Source organism: Diaphorina citri, unplaced genomic scaffold (assembly GCF_000475195.1).
Source record: "Diaphorina citri unplaced genomic scaffold, Diaci psyllid genome assembly version 1.1 scaffold1228, whole genome shotgun sequence".
Taxonomy (NCBI): domain Eukaryota; kingdom Metazoa; phylum Arthropoda; class Insecta; order Hemiptera; family Psyllidae; genus Diaphorina; species Diaphorina citri.
Window position 1 is genome coordinate 72,875 of NW_007378657.1, and position 14,740 is coordinate 87,614.

General features: G+C 40.2%; 2 protein-coding genes across 2 annotated transcripts; both read left to right on the plus strand.

Moving 5' to 3' along the window:
• The first annotated feature begins 1,124 nt into the window (after window positions 1-1,124).
• On the plus strand, window positions 1,125-8,668 carry LOC113469776. The gene is made up of 5 exons (XM_026827684.1): window positions 1,125-1,128; window positions 1,256-1,547; window positions 1,915-2,071; window positions 2,502-2,885; window positions 8,570-8,668. Exons 1-5 carry the CDS (start codon window positions 1,125-1,127, stop codon window positions 8,666-8,668), a joined length of 936 nt encoding a protein of 311 aa, XP_026683485.1.
• Window positions 8,669-8,745: 77 nt separating this feature from the next.
• Window positions 8,746-13,437, plus strand: LOC113469777 (WD repeat-containing protein 60-like). Its single transcript, XM_026827685.1, has 9 exons — window positions 8,746-8,844; window positions 9,633-9,881; window positions 10,311-10,532; window positions 11,396-11,473; window positions 11,564-11,641; window positions 11,736-11,985; window positions 12,267-12,329; window positions 12,837-12,877; window positions 13,303-13,437. The coding sequence occupies exons 1-9, from the start codon at window positions 8,746-8,748 to the stop codon at window positions 13,435-13,437; spliced, it is 1,215 nt and encodes a 404-aa protein (XP_026683486.1).
• The last annotated feature ends 1,303 nt before the right edge of the window (window positions 13,438-14,740 follow it).

Here is a 14,740-nt window from a genome sequence, read left to right on the forward strand (position 1 = left end):
AAGTGGAAATCAGTTAATACAAAAAGTTTGTCCTCATGCTCATTCCTTGTCATGTGAAGAAATTAATCCCAGAATTTGAGGAATTTCTTCCAAGTTCCGACAGTTACCTATGTGTGTAGTAGTGTGGATGTGATTCTCTTCTGAATCTCAGTCGCTCTTGTGTGCAATGAAGAAGTCTGCCACTTCAAACTATGCAGGATTTATAAGTGTAAGTAAAAATCCATCAGTTTCATACTTTTTCTATAAAGAAGAGGAAATTTCTAGATTTGGAAAGAACCTTATTGATTTTCTTTCGATTTCAGATTGATAAACAGCCCAAGAAGGTTTCACCCTCCGTCAAAAGCTCAAAGCCGTCTGAACCAGCCCCGGAGTCAAAAGCAACGCCAAGGAAAAATGCCGACAGTGTTCGCACGTCCAGTAACTCAACAGCTAGGAAAACGACCACCAGATCTGAGCTTCGATCTCGTGAGTAAAGCAGTAAAGTCGTATTTTATTTTCGACCTAAATGGTACTTCCGCCAAGGAGATGAATTTTCAACTTCAACACCCTGGCTTCGAACTCGTGAGTAAAGCAGTAAAGTCGTATTTTATTTTCGACCTAAATGGTACTTCCGCCAAGGAGATGAATTTTCAACTTCAACACCCTGGCTGCCAAAGTATATTCCTTGGTGTTTACCCACAGAAAAAGTATTTGGAAAATGGGCAGCAGATGAAGGAAACAGACCCTATAGAAGGGAGCTACTGAGCAGCCAACGAGATAAACTTCGAACTCGTGAGTAAAGCAGTAAAGTCGTATTTTATTTTCGACCTAAATGGTACTTCCGCCAAGGAAATGAATTTTCAACTTCAACACCCTGGCTGCCAAAGTATATTCCTTGGTGTTTACCCACAGAAAAATTATTTGGAAAATGGGCAGCAGATGAAGGAAACAGACCCTATAGAAGGGAGCTACTGAGCAGCCAACGAGATAAGAAGATACGTGCATTGTAGTTGTTTAACTTATATATATCTCATTGTTTTGTATGATTTTTTTTCTACAGAATCAAAACCATCCACCACATCACCTAGTATATCATCTTCCAAGTCAAAAACAAAAGAAAAGGCGCCCTCCATCCTATTTGAAAAATGGGCAGCAGATGAAGGAAACAGACCCTATGGAAGGGAGCTACTGAGCAGCCAACGAGATAAGAAGATACGTGCATTGTAGTTGTTTAACTTATATATCTAATGGTTTTGTATGATTTTTTTTTCTACAGAATCAAAACCATCCACCACATCACCTAGTATATCATCTTCCAAGTCAAAAACAAAAGAAAAGGCGCCCTCCATCGGCAAGAAAACCCCACAAGAGAAGCCGAAAGAGCAGAGAGCTGTGAAATCAAAAGGACAAGTTGATAGACAAGACTCTAATCCCACCAACCAGAGGAGAAGCAATGATGTGTCCTTTGTAGATGAAACCAAATCAAAATTCAAGAAAATCAACGAGACTTTGGTGCAAAGTGAAGAGCAGATTAGGAAACAAGCGAAGACCAAGAGATCTTTACTCAGGTATGCCTTGTTTTTATGCTGTTTTTTTGTTGACCATCAGGTCAGTTGAAATAGTAATATGCTCTGTAAGCATGGAATTGAATCGCGCCTTGACTTTTTACCAGCTGTTTTCTGATCAGGACACATCGCTATTCTATTCTATTATGCTGATAAGGCGAAAGAGTCTTAAAACCCCACTCTTCAAGATTGAAAGGTATTTTGATCATAAGGACTAAAATTTTTCACAGAGGCGAGACGGTCAGGTATTCGTAACTCAATCAACAGTAGATGGTGGATGGAAGTATAATAGGTACCTGTGTTGTGTTACGTATTTGTATTTAACTTGCAATTTAATCTAACATTATAAAAAAACTTCATTTTCCTCCAGCCAAACAGGCAGGAGAAAGCCGACAGAAAGGTTGTCCCATACAGAACAGTTTGAAACCTCCTTGACCTTGAGTGAACCAAGAATCGAACCCAGGACCCCCGACCATTCGGCTACTCACACAGAACCAGTAGATGAGGACTATGAAGACGACTTTGAGGTTGGTTATTTTAACTGTCGACATAACATTAGTTTGATAGAAGGAACTGTAAGAACAGAGGTCATTTAGTCATATCATCCCGGAATAGATGACAGAAGGAGGAAAGGATAATGTTCGGGCATTCTTATCTGTTGAGGATAAAGTTCGGACAGGAAGCGAACCCGCAACCTAGCGCTTACTCGTACAAGGCAGATGCGATACCTTACAAACTATGTAACTAGGATGGCAGCTCATCTATACCGAATTAGTCAACAACTGAGTTCCATCAAGGACACACATAAGTACTTTAATTATTTCTTAAGGTGTGTCCAAACATAGTCGACCGGCCGTCGATCGCCGAGATGAATCTATGTTGTCGAGGCAGTGTGGACGGTTCAGTCGACTATGTGTGGACACACCTTTCAACAAACATCCTCATTCTGCCTTTCAGGACTATGAATCCGACTTCGAGTGCTTCTCTTCCAGCTCTCTGGACGAGCAGGACACCTCCGCCTCTCAACACCACGACCTACCAGACACATCTCATCTCTCCCACGAGACTCCTCCCTCCTCCAACGACAGCAATCTCAAAGTGTCCAAAGCGGAGGAAGAGAAGAAGCTGGATTCGGGCGTTTACGAGCTGACGGCAGTCGAGAAACGACAGCGGACAGAGCTGCAAACCATCCGGAAGGCGATCGAGGAAGAAAATGCTCAGGTGGTGGCCAGGCTGCAAGTGTCTGAAGAAGATGGTGGAGACGACAGCTCTCTGGATTTGTCCAATAGATTCACGTTTATCAACTTTGAGGAGGCGTTGAAATTGGAGAACAACAAGAAGGTAAGTGAAACAAAAGGGCGGTGAAGTGGAGGATCTTATGTTACCTCACTCTCCTGGTAAGGTAAGTTCACCCCCCAGAATTAAGTACCTAGCTGCCTAGGTCCAATAGAGGAAACTGTAACTACTGAGGTCTTATTGTTCCGAAATCGAAGAAAAAGGGAAAGCAGGATAGAAGAAAGCTAGAAGTTCCGAAAACGATGCTTATCTGTGTAAGATAAAGTTTGCCCCTTGCGGAAATTGAACCAGTGACCTAGCTCTTATAAGGTGCTCCAAGATAACTAAGCCGGCTGAAGTTATTAGTCTTCAAAGTTCAAATCTTCAAATAATTTTATCCTTTCCTTCCACAGATATTTTCTCTCGACCAAAGCGGTCTCATTCACATGTGGACCACATTCCGTAGCTCCATGAGTAGTCAAAGGTCCAAGCACTATAACACGGTAGACTTGGGTCAGTTCTATTGGGGGAGCATTCGGCTTATCCTGTTGAAATCTATCCGCGTGAATCAGACGTCTCGGTAAGTTCAAAGGTGTGTCCAGACATAGTGAATCTATGTTATCGAGGCAGTTTGGACGGTGCAGTCGACATCGATCGACTATGTGTGGACACACCTTAAAGACGCGTTTCTACATAGATATAAATAATATTTATACGCAATGCGTTTCTGCATCTGAGACCAGGTTTCGTTCTTATGAGTAATGCACTCCAAGACCAATCTATGGTGCTGGTTCGAGTCCCAAACAGGGGATGGAATTTTACACTCTGTTACCATACCTAATACATATTATAATCTGTAAAAATAACACTCAATAGGTTTTTCCGCCACAGGTACTCCAGGCCGATGGTACTTCCTCTGTAGTTCCGTAGCGCGCAGTGGGTGCGCAATGCGCTCGCATCGAAGAGGCCATATTGGTACGCATGCGCAAATTAGATTTTGATACTACTTAGGTACCATTGATATTTCTATTTCCTCCTTAGATTCTTGGATTTGGAGTGCACCTGTATGACCTTACTCAACCAGGAAATATTCGTAGGCACTTCCTCTGGAGTTGTACTTCATCTTAGTGTGACGTCATCATCATGCATCCCTACCAGTTACCTTTCCTATTTTCTCACTCAAGTCTTGTTTCACACAATCCTTCCACTTTTTCTTCGGCCTCCTTCGCCCTTTTTCCCCTCACTTCCTTTTTGTTTTCTCAGTGTTAATTCTACTGTTTGATTGCATAGAAATGACGAGGTTTCTCTATGTGGTGTTATTTGACTGCCTCTTCTATCCCATCCGTATTACTAGTATTGCTTTGTTCGTAGAGTTTCCTCCACTCTTCTTTGTTGATCAGGACTCCCTTGCGCAGGATCTCAAACTTGGGATTCATGTTGGACAGCGCCTAAAATTACACAATAGTATTACATAGGTAATAATCATACGAATAGATTTAATAGACAAAAATGTATCGACACTCGTATTTCGATTGCAAATATTTGAACGGGTTAGGCCGGCCATTCAGGTAGACCTAACAGGTCGCCTAAGAGACTTATTATTGCTGTCATACACTACCGATAGTGAATGGCCGACCTTGCTTTCTGGTGTTTTCATGTTGACCCAGCACCTAATTGGGACGTATTGTGTCTCTTTTCGCCCACATCAGTTGAAGGAAATATTGCGGGATAAGCTTGCTACGGCAGAGACAACACGAGTCTAAAGTAACACCTATTTCATTACCCCGAAATTAAAATGGCGATAAAACACTTGAAACAAAGTTTTCTTTAACTTCTAGAAGAGTTATATAGGAGGTAACAAAATGTTCTACTTACGTCATACAGGGGGTAACACACATCATTCATCCACTTGTATTGCATCAGAGGCCACTCGTGTGATTTAGTCCTATCCATCATGGCTTTGGGCTGAAGCTTTAGCTCATTGCGCTCCATATCACCTGGCCAGGGGAAAATGATGGAACGAAGTGAACTTTAAGTTTTGGATCAATGATGTTTCCTTTGATTTGTCCATTTGACTGTGTGGCTGTTTGTTTCAATAACTCTCGAACGGTTGCAGGGGAAAATGATGGAACGATGTGAACTTTAAGTTTTGGATCAATGATGTTTCCTTTGATTTGTCCATTTGACTGTGTGGCTGTTTGTTTCAATAACTCTCGAACGGTTGTTCCGTTTTTGATGAAATTTGCCAAAAATGTACAACACTTACAGGGAATTGGTTCAGTGGATGGTGCACCCGACTGAGCTTTTAAGGGCTCCCTTGGAGACCCTTTTTATTAATGTGTTCTAAAATTCACTGAATCAATAAAAGCCCTTACCTACTTTCTGGACAATTTCTCCTTTAGTTCGTCTGTCTCTTGGAGTTAATTGCTGTTGTTATTTTGTTATATGGAGTTTTTTACCATCTGCTTTTAAGAATTGAGGCAAAAGCCAGCAATTACCCTCTATCCATCGCCCAACTGGGGGTGGTTGTGGGGACTACTTAAAAAGGAGGTTTACCTTGATTTTAAAGAATATTCTTGAGGACTACTTATTAAGGAGGTTTAACTTCATTTCAAAGAATATCCTTGATTGAATTAAGTAAGACCCTGTATTTATTAATTTAGTTAAGACTAGACTTTGTTAGACCCTGTTGCCGACAGGGTTCAAAAGTAAGTTATTACGTGCCAGAAGAGCTGAAATGAGGACACTACATGAATGAGATACCGACAGTCCTACAAATATACATACGTTATGGATTTTCAAACGGTTTCAGCTAAGTTCAAGCTCTGATTTTTATCGTTTTCAGCCAAGTTTGCTAACAGACCAGTAATGGTTGAAGAACACTCTTCAGGAATTCACCCAACCCCAGGGCTCCGTCCTACAGAAAAGAATTGCTCAAGGAAACCGTCAACTCGTGCTCTCGAGAAGGATCAAAAGTATTTCGAGAAGAGGAAGAAGAATAATCTGGCGGCTAAAAAATCCAGAGATGCTAAAAAGTTTCGGGATGATCAAGTAAGTAATGGATTTATCATTTCATTATTTAAAATGAGACAAAATTAGTTTAATTTGCAATGTTCTAGTAACATCTAATCGTTATGAAGGATATCACGAGGAAATACCAAAGTTTTTTTTTATGGGTAAATAGGTTATTCGTACCTACAAAGTTCAATAAAATTATTTACAACTTACCCAAGTACTGTACATTACTCCTATCTATCAAATCCTTTGGCACAAATTCAGATATCACATATCCATTTAACCTCTTAGAGCTTGTTCAGAAGTCACGTCAATGGAAAATTGCTACTAAAAGGAGCTGTAGGATAAAAAGAAGAAGAGGAAGGAGTAGAAAGAGAAGGAGGAGGAGGAGAAGAAGAAGAAGAAGAACAGCTTCACAGAAACTGATCTTCTTAACTTAGAACGCTAAATTTATGTAGGATGTCCGATCAACACATTATGTCCACCACTCACGCTCAGACTGCGGTCTGTTAGAGCGGGCATTATAAAAAAATATAGGAGCATAGTGTACAATGTACATACCCACAAAATAGTCGTGAAAAAAACAAGTTTGATCACGGTTGGCCCATGTCATTATAATGATTATTATCTACCATAACTTACCAAATGGGATAAGCACTTACCCAAAATACGTGGACAAGTCGGTAGCTAGGATACTATTCTTCAAGGCGTTCATTACAATGGAGTATTCTTCTGAAGATAACGACGACAGAATGTTGTGGTCCTGAAACAAATGGATCAGGAAAATTTTATTATCACCTTCCTTGTCCGGTTTTGAGGTAGTACCTAGTCCTTTATACATTGTATACCTATTAGATCTATATTTGTATACCAAGTCACCTAGATATCAAATATTACCTCACTATTCAAGATCATCACAGCTTGATTGAAGTGGTGGTACTTCACCTTCCTTGTCCGGTTTTGAGGTAGTACCTAGTCCTTTATACGTTGTATACCTAGATCTATATTTGTATACCAAGTCACCTAGATATCAAATATTACCTCACTATTCAAGATCATCACAGCTTGATTGAAGTGGTGGTACTCCAGGGTACTCGTGGTTCCGTACAGTTGTGCCAGGTTCGATCCCGCTCTGAAAACAGAAAATTTCAAGATGAGAAACCTCGAAATTTTGCATTAATTTTCTTCTTTTCTATTAAAGCTTACCGAGCAATATGTTATAGATCGGTTTCTCTGGTATAATTTTATCTGCGATAAAACTGATAAGGTTGTTGTTGTTGTTGTTGTTGTTGTTGTTGTTGTTGTTGTTGTTGTTGTTGTTGTTGTTGTTGTCGAAATTTTTGCATTAATTTTCTTCTTTTCTGTCTTTTCTATTAAAGCTTACCGAGCAATATGTTATAGATCGGTTTCTCTGGTATAATTTTATCTGCAATAAAACTGATAAGGTTGTTGTTGTTGTTGTTGTTGTTGTTGTTGTTGTTGTTGTTGTTGTTGTTGTTGTTGTTGTTGCCTCTTAAAACAAATTTATAATGAAGAAGTACCCAAGCTATAATTATTAACAACCTAACAACTTTCTCGAGTAAGTACCTACTGTGTATTGAATCATATTATCCTATGGCATAAATTTAGATTTCACATATCCATTAAACCTCTGTTCTTCTCCAGATTGCCCTCAAAGCCTACGTTCTGCTTGTTGTTGTTGTTGTTGTAGCGGCTTCAGCTGTAGCCGAATGGTGATGACAGAGTAAAGAAAGGATATCTTCTTTTTCTGCCATACACCGGGATATACTGATAAGGTAAATACATGTGTAGGTATATGTACCTAGATCACAATCGATCAAAAGATCTCAAAATAAATAAAAGTATCCAAGGCTTGGGTTTGCCACCTAAGGGGGGGGGGGGGGCCGGTTTTCCGTTAGTGGAGACGGCAAATTGCTTATACATAGGTAGCGTATAGGCGAAAATTATTCAAGTGGTGCTCTCTAGTGGAGAACTTTCCAAGTAATATTTTGGATATTTGGCAAGCCTAATAATAGGTACCTGTGTTGTGTTACGTATTTGTATTTAACTTGCAATTTAATCTAACCTTATAAAACTTCATTTTCCTCCAGCCAAACAGACAGGAGAAAGCCGACAGAGAGGTTGTCCCATACAGAACAGTTTGAAACCTCCTTGACCTTGAGTGAACCAAGAATCGAACCCAGGACCCCAGACCATTCGGCTACTCACACAGAACCAGTAGATGAGGACTATGAAGACGACTTTGAGGTTGGTTATTTCAACTATCGACATAACATTAGTTTGATAGAAGGAATTGTAAGAACAGAGGTCATTATCATCCCGAAATCGAAGAGTGAATTAGGAAAGGAGGAGAGAAGCCAGTCGTTCCGAGAACGAACCTGTTTAGGATAAAGATCGGACAGGAAGCGAACCCGCAACCTAGCGCTTACTCGTACAAGGCAGATGCGATACCTTACAAACTATGTAACTAGGTCTTCTTTTCTTCATTCATTCATTCATTGTATGTCTTTTATGTCTTCACTCTCTTCTATGTCTAAATGTGGACATTGCACTACTTAGAGAAAAGCAGCACTAGGCAAATTCCTACCTATTTAAATGGATGGTGAAATTTTCGGGTATAGGTACATTTTGGAATCCAGAATTCCAACTTTTTAATTGCAAAGAAATTTTGAACGCTAAATTCATAACTCCAACATTTCCCTGATATGTTCCAGAAAAACGTGAAGCGGAAAAAGAGAAGCGACTATCTTCTCGATATGATAAAGCTAGATCGGCTTAGTTATGTGATTTATGACAGAAATTTTGAACGCTAAATTTATAACTCCAACATTTCCCTGATGTGTTCCAGAAAAACGTGAAGCGGAAAAAGAGAAGCGACTATCTTCTCGATATGATAAAGCTAGATCGGCTTAGTTATGTGATTTATGAATGTCCTCCGATCCCCTATGAAGTGTATATCAAGTGCTATGGCCGATCCAACACACAACAGGTATGTTTGAACTTTGAAAGTGATATCAATATCTGGATAGGGATAGCTAGTTGATCAACTGATTAACAAACCCTTGTAAGCGCTAGGCCGCGGGTTCGATTCCCGCCTGTGGCGGAGTTTATCCTAAACAGTTAAGATTTCGTTCTCGGAACAGCTGAATTTCTCCTATCATGTCTTACTTCTCTTTTTGCTTTCGGTACAATAAGACCTTGGCAGATACAGTTCCTCTAGCCAAACTTAAAAAAAGGTACCTCCCTACTCGTAGGTACATACAATGCACATACATAAGTACCTACCTATAATAATATTTTCCTGATTAAAATAATTATATCTTACTTAATACTTATCTGCTTGAGAAAAAAAAAAAAAAGTTAACTGACCTTTGATTAACAAATCAACGGGCTAAATCCATGTAGCTTGTGAAAGAAGATTAAGGAGGAAGATCTTATATTTCCCAACTGCCCTGGATTGTGGCCTGTAAAGGTCTTTCAAGAGACTCATTAGGTTGGGTGATATGTAAATGGTGAATGCCATGTTGCTTTTGCAGCTTTTATTGCTGTCTTTCCTACCATTAGCTCCCTAATTTTACAGTCCTCACGGGATTGAGTACCGATATTACAAATCATTCAGCGTTGCATATGTGCGTGCCCAATTGGTCACCCATCCAGGCACACACCACGCTCCACTTCAGCGTTTATTGGGAACTGGCTTATGTATCAATTGCATCATGCATCCATCTGATCCACCGTCACAAAAAGACGCCGTCTCTTATTTATTTCATTGTTCAGGTCCTTGTACAAACCAATGACGACAACTTGGATGAAGAAATTCAAACTGAACCCATAGACAACCACACCAAGTGGACCCAATGCCCCATATCCTTCAGCATATCCGACACTGATACCATTGGGAGACTGAAATATGAAACCAGTGGTGTGGGTACAGCTGACATGGAGGGTGAAACTAGTGGCAGCTTCGAGTACAGGTTTCTGGAGAACAGTGCCGGTCTGGGTCAGTTTATAGAGAAATTTGGACAGGTGAGTTGGAGTTGTGGTTTCACTGGGGACAAAAAGGAGGAGATTTCATCCACTTGGCATATTTATCGCGTGTATCACTATTTATCGCATTCTGCCATCTAGGATCAGCAAAAACCGAGGCAAGGTCGGTGTTGCCATAAATATGGCAACCCTAAGCGTTAATGGGTGAATGGAAGGAGAAAAATAGATAATATACAATATGAAAAAGTTAGCAACTTTCAAGGGTATACACAACACTTGGTAAAACACAAAAAAAGCGAACTGTTTTCATTTTCCCCTGTTGAATTGAAGATAATATATGTACCTTTTTTGTCCATTCCATAACTCGTACCTGGGTAGTCCTTTTTGTAATTTTTGTGATGAGAAAAGAAAATTTCCTACCAGACTTCTTAACCCTTTTCCTATCCTTGTAATATTCCCTTCCTCCAGATCGTTCTAGCCCTACTCGAAGAGGAAAACCAATATGGCGGCTCCAATCAGGACGGGGAGCACCTCCATTCGGGTATCTTCGAGAGCAACAGTCGTGACTTGAAGTTCAGCGATCAATTTATCAACTTGAAAGTGGACCACGTGACTTGTCTCAAAAACCGACCAATCAGCCACACTTTGTTCTGTCGGAAAAACGACCTCAAACTCATCACTGTTCACCAGGTAAGAGGGATGATCGACCGAAGTGAGAGGTCTGTTTTAACATAACCATTGTTAATTTTCTCTACCTATCTGTTCATTTTATTCATTGGTTTCACCATAACTAATATTGATGCGGTTTCAGGAACGGCTGGTCTAATAGGTTAAATGTTAATAGATCAGCCACACTTTGTTCTGTCGGAAAAATGACCTCAAACTCATCACTGTTCACCAGGTAAGAGGGATGATCGACCGAAGTAAGAGGTGTGTTTTAACTTGACCATTGTTCATTTTCTCTATCTGTTCATTTTATTCATTGGTTTCACCATAACTAATATTGATGCGGTTAGGAAAAATGACCTCAAACTCATCACTGTTCACCAGGTAAGAGGGATGATCGACCGAAGTGAGAGGTCTGTTTTAACTTGACCATTGTTAATTTTCTCTATCTGTTCATTTTATTCATTGGTTTCACCATAACTAATATTGATGCGGTTTCAGGAACGGCTGGTCTAATAGGTTAATTGTTAATAATGGTTGTTAGTTAACACATTAAATTTTGCTCACGAAAGTTTGTGCTCATTTGGCCTTCAGGGGTCATGTAGGCTAGAGATGGGTAATACTGAATACATTCACGATCCGTATCCGCGGATACGGATCGAGCGTCTATCCGATTACTTTAGTCCAATCCTTGCCTGAAGCAGTTGACAAACTTCAGTCATCTGGTTAAAAAAATCACTAAAACAGGCAACCCTTTACTTACTTTGTAATTTTACTGTAATTCCACTGGGCTTGAGGATAGAAAATAAGGATATAAAAATACAAATTGTACATGGCCCTAGTCATTAGGTTATTATAAACACTCAACAATCGTTCCACCGTTTCAGAAACAATCCTCCAAGGGTTCCTCATCAGAGTTGCTCAACCGATGCATGCTATGCCAATGGAACATCACCCAACCTTCTGCCCCTCTCACCGATATAAAAATACAAATTTGTAGATGGCCCTAGTCATTAGGTTATTATAAACAATCAACAATCGTTCCACCGTTTCAGAGACAATCCTCCAAGGGTTCCTCATCAGAGTTGCTCAACCGATGCATGCTATGCCAATGGAACATCACCCAACCTTCTGCCCCTCTCACCGGATATAAAAATACAATTTGTACCTACATGGCCCTAGTCATTAGGTTATTATAAACAATCAACAATCGTTCCACCGTTTCAGAAACAATCCTCCAAGGGTTCCCCATCAGAGTTGCTCAACCGATGCATGCTATGCCAATGGAACATCACCCAACCTTCTGCCCCTCTCACCGTCCTGGTAGCTAACAATGACGTCACAAGTATCGAGTGTGAAGATCCCAATCTGGTGTTTGCCGGGATGCGGGATGGGTCGGTCAGCGTGTGGGATTTGCGGGACCGGATGATCAATTTGCGGGACGAGATCCACTTGAGGCCGCCGTCTTATAATACGGGTAAGTTCAAAGGTGTCCCAAAATGGAACGCCAAATGAAGGGTCGAAAAGCTCATCTTAAATTTGTACTAAACTAGAGCATTTTGTATAAATACTTCTATTCTAACATACTTGCAAGTTCGGCCTTGTGAGGACAACTGCCGTAATCGGTTTAAATTCTATTGCTAGTGAAATTAGTGAGATGACATAAAACTGGTTTGTCCTTGACATACCCAAAAAATTTATTCAAGGTAGGGGGCATTACATTATCCCAGAAACTCACCAAAATTACTTCTCTTTCAGCGTCCATTTTGAAACAAAACACGGACGGATGTGGCCAAGTTGTTGCAATAAAAATGGTCCAAGGTAGTTCAAAGGTGTCCCAACCCAAAATGGGACGCCAAATGAAGGGTCGAAAAGCTCATCTTAAATTTGTACTAAACTAGAGCATTTTGTATAAATACTTATATTCTAACATACTTGCAAGTTCGGCTTTGGGAGGATAACTGCGGTAATCGGTTTAAATTCTATTGCTAGTGAAATTAGTGAGATGACGTAAAACTGGTTTGTCTTTGACATACCCAAAAATTCTATTCAAGGTAGGGGGCATTATCCCAGAAAGTCACCAAAATTACTTCTCTTTCAGCGTCCATTTTGTTTGGGGGGACAACTGCCGTAATCGGTTTAAATTCTATTGCTAGTGAAATTAGTGAGATGACATAAAACTGGTTTTTCTTTGACATACCCAAAAATTCTATTCAAGGTAGGGGGCATTATCCCAGAAAGTCACCAAAATTACTTCTCTTTCAGCGTCCATTTTGAAACAAAACACGGACGGATGTGGCCAAGTTGTTGCAATAAAAATGGTCCAAGGAACCGACAATGGCCCGGACAGTGATTCTGAACCAAACCAAGTAAGTGTTGGGTAAACGAAGTAAGAAGTACCTAGCTACCTAGTTAAAGAGGTCCAATAGAGGAAACTGTAACTACTAAGGTCTTATCGTTCCGAAATCGAAGAAAAAAGGAAGGCAGGATAGAAGAAAGCTAGAAGTTCCGAAAACGATGCTTATCTGTGTAAGAGGTGAGTACCAAAGTTGTGACATAATAACACAAAGAAACTGCATTTTTTTTTGTCCCGATTGAAGAGGAACAGGATATAAGAAAGCCAGCCGTTCCGCGAACGAATCTTATGTGTGTAAGACATAAAGCTCACCCCGGCGGGAATCGAACCAGCCACCTAGCTCTTAGAAGGTGCTCCAAGCTAATTAGGCTGGCTGAAGTTATTAGTATTCTCTTCAAAGTTCAAATCTTCAAATAATTTTATCCTTTCCCTCCATAGATATTTTCTCTCGACCAAAGCGGCCTCATTCACATGTGGACAATATTCCGTAGCTCCATGAGTAGTCAAAGGTCCAAGCATTATAACAACGTAGATTTGGGACAGTTCTATTTATTAGTATTCAAGAACTATTGAAGATTTTGACAGTTATGTATATATCAGTTTTCAATATGCATTTTCAAATAATTTTACTTTTTCCTCTACAGATATTTTCTCTCGACCAAAGCGGTCTCATTCACATGTGGACAATATTCCGTAGCTCCATGAGTAGTCAAAGGTCCAAGCATTATAACAACGTAGATTTGGGACAGTTCTATTGGGGGAGCATTCGGCTTATCCTGTTGAAATCGATCCGCGTGAATCAGACGTCTCGGTAAGTTCAGAGGTGTGTCCAAACATAGTGAATCTATGTTGTCGAGGCAGTTTGGACGGTGCAGTCGACATCGATCGACATGTGTGGACACACCTTAAAGACGCGTTTCTACATAGGTATAAATAATATTTATACGCAACGCGTTACTGCCTCTGAGACCAGGTTACGTTCTATGAGTAATGCACTCCAAGACCAATCTATGGTACTGGTTCGAATCCCAAACAGGGGATGGAATTTTACACTCTCTTACCATACCTAATACAATTTTGTTTAGTTTGAGATAATGGTCAAGTACAATATCATACATATTTCTGGACATGGTCTTCACTTGACTTCCACTCCAGTCAAGTGAAGACCATGTCCAGAAATATGCATACCTAATACATATTATAATCTGTAAAAATAGCACTCAATAGGTTTTTCCGCCACAGGTACTCCAGGCCGATGGTACTTCCTCTGTAGTTCCGTAGCGCGCAGTGGGTGCGCAGTGTGCAATGCGCTCGCATCGAAAAGGCCATATTGGTACGCATGCGCAAATTAGATTTTGATACTACTTAGGTACCATTGATATTTCTTCATAACGCAAAAAAAAAAAAATGTTTTTTGGGGGGATTTTTTTTAACATTTTCTCACACAAATGAGCTCTCATCTCGAAATTTGTCGCGACGACCTATAAACTCAAAGCGAGAAAGTTTTAGATAACACTTCAGTCGTTATTTAAGGACCGGTTTTAGCGTCACCTGTGTTAAGCTACGCCGAGCAAGGCCAATAAATGGATGGGTGACTTAAACATTACATTGGGAATAAAGGGAGAACGGGCTCTGGTCTTGATTTTAAATCATTACATGAAAGTAAAATCGAAAAATCAAATCAAGAATAATAATAAACTGAATATTAAACAAAGTAGGTACATAGGTACTGATTTTCTCTAATCACGATCGAATAAACTACGGGCTAAAAAATTCCCGGAGGGACGGGCCCCATAGGTACTGATTTTCTCTAATCACGATCGAATAAACTACGGGCTAAAAAATTCCCGGAGGGACGGGCCCAGCTTGTTGCTTT

Coding starts and splice junctions, on each gene's coding strand:
- LOC113469776 (XM_026827684.1), top strand. Junction 2,072..2,501: donor ACTATGAAGACGACTTTGAG/GTTGGTTATTTT, acceptor TCTGCCTTTCAG/GACTATGAATCCGACTTCGA. Junction 2,886..8,569: donor AATTGGAGAACAACAAGAAG/GTAAGTGAAACA, acceptor GATATGTTCCAG/AAAAACGTGAAGCGGAAAAA.
- LOC113469777 (XM_026827685.1), top strand. CDS start 8,746: ATGATAAAGCTAGATCGGCTTAGTTATGTGATTTATGAATGTCCTCCG. Junction 9,882..10,310: donor TTATAGAGAAATTTGGACAG/GTGAGTTGGAGT, acceptor CCCTTCCTCCAG/ATCGTTCTAGCCCTACTCGA. Junction 12,330..12,836: donor TGCAATAAAAATGGTCCAAG/GTAGTTCAAAGG, acceptor AAATGGTCCAAG/GAACCGACAATGGCCCGGAC.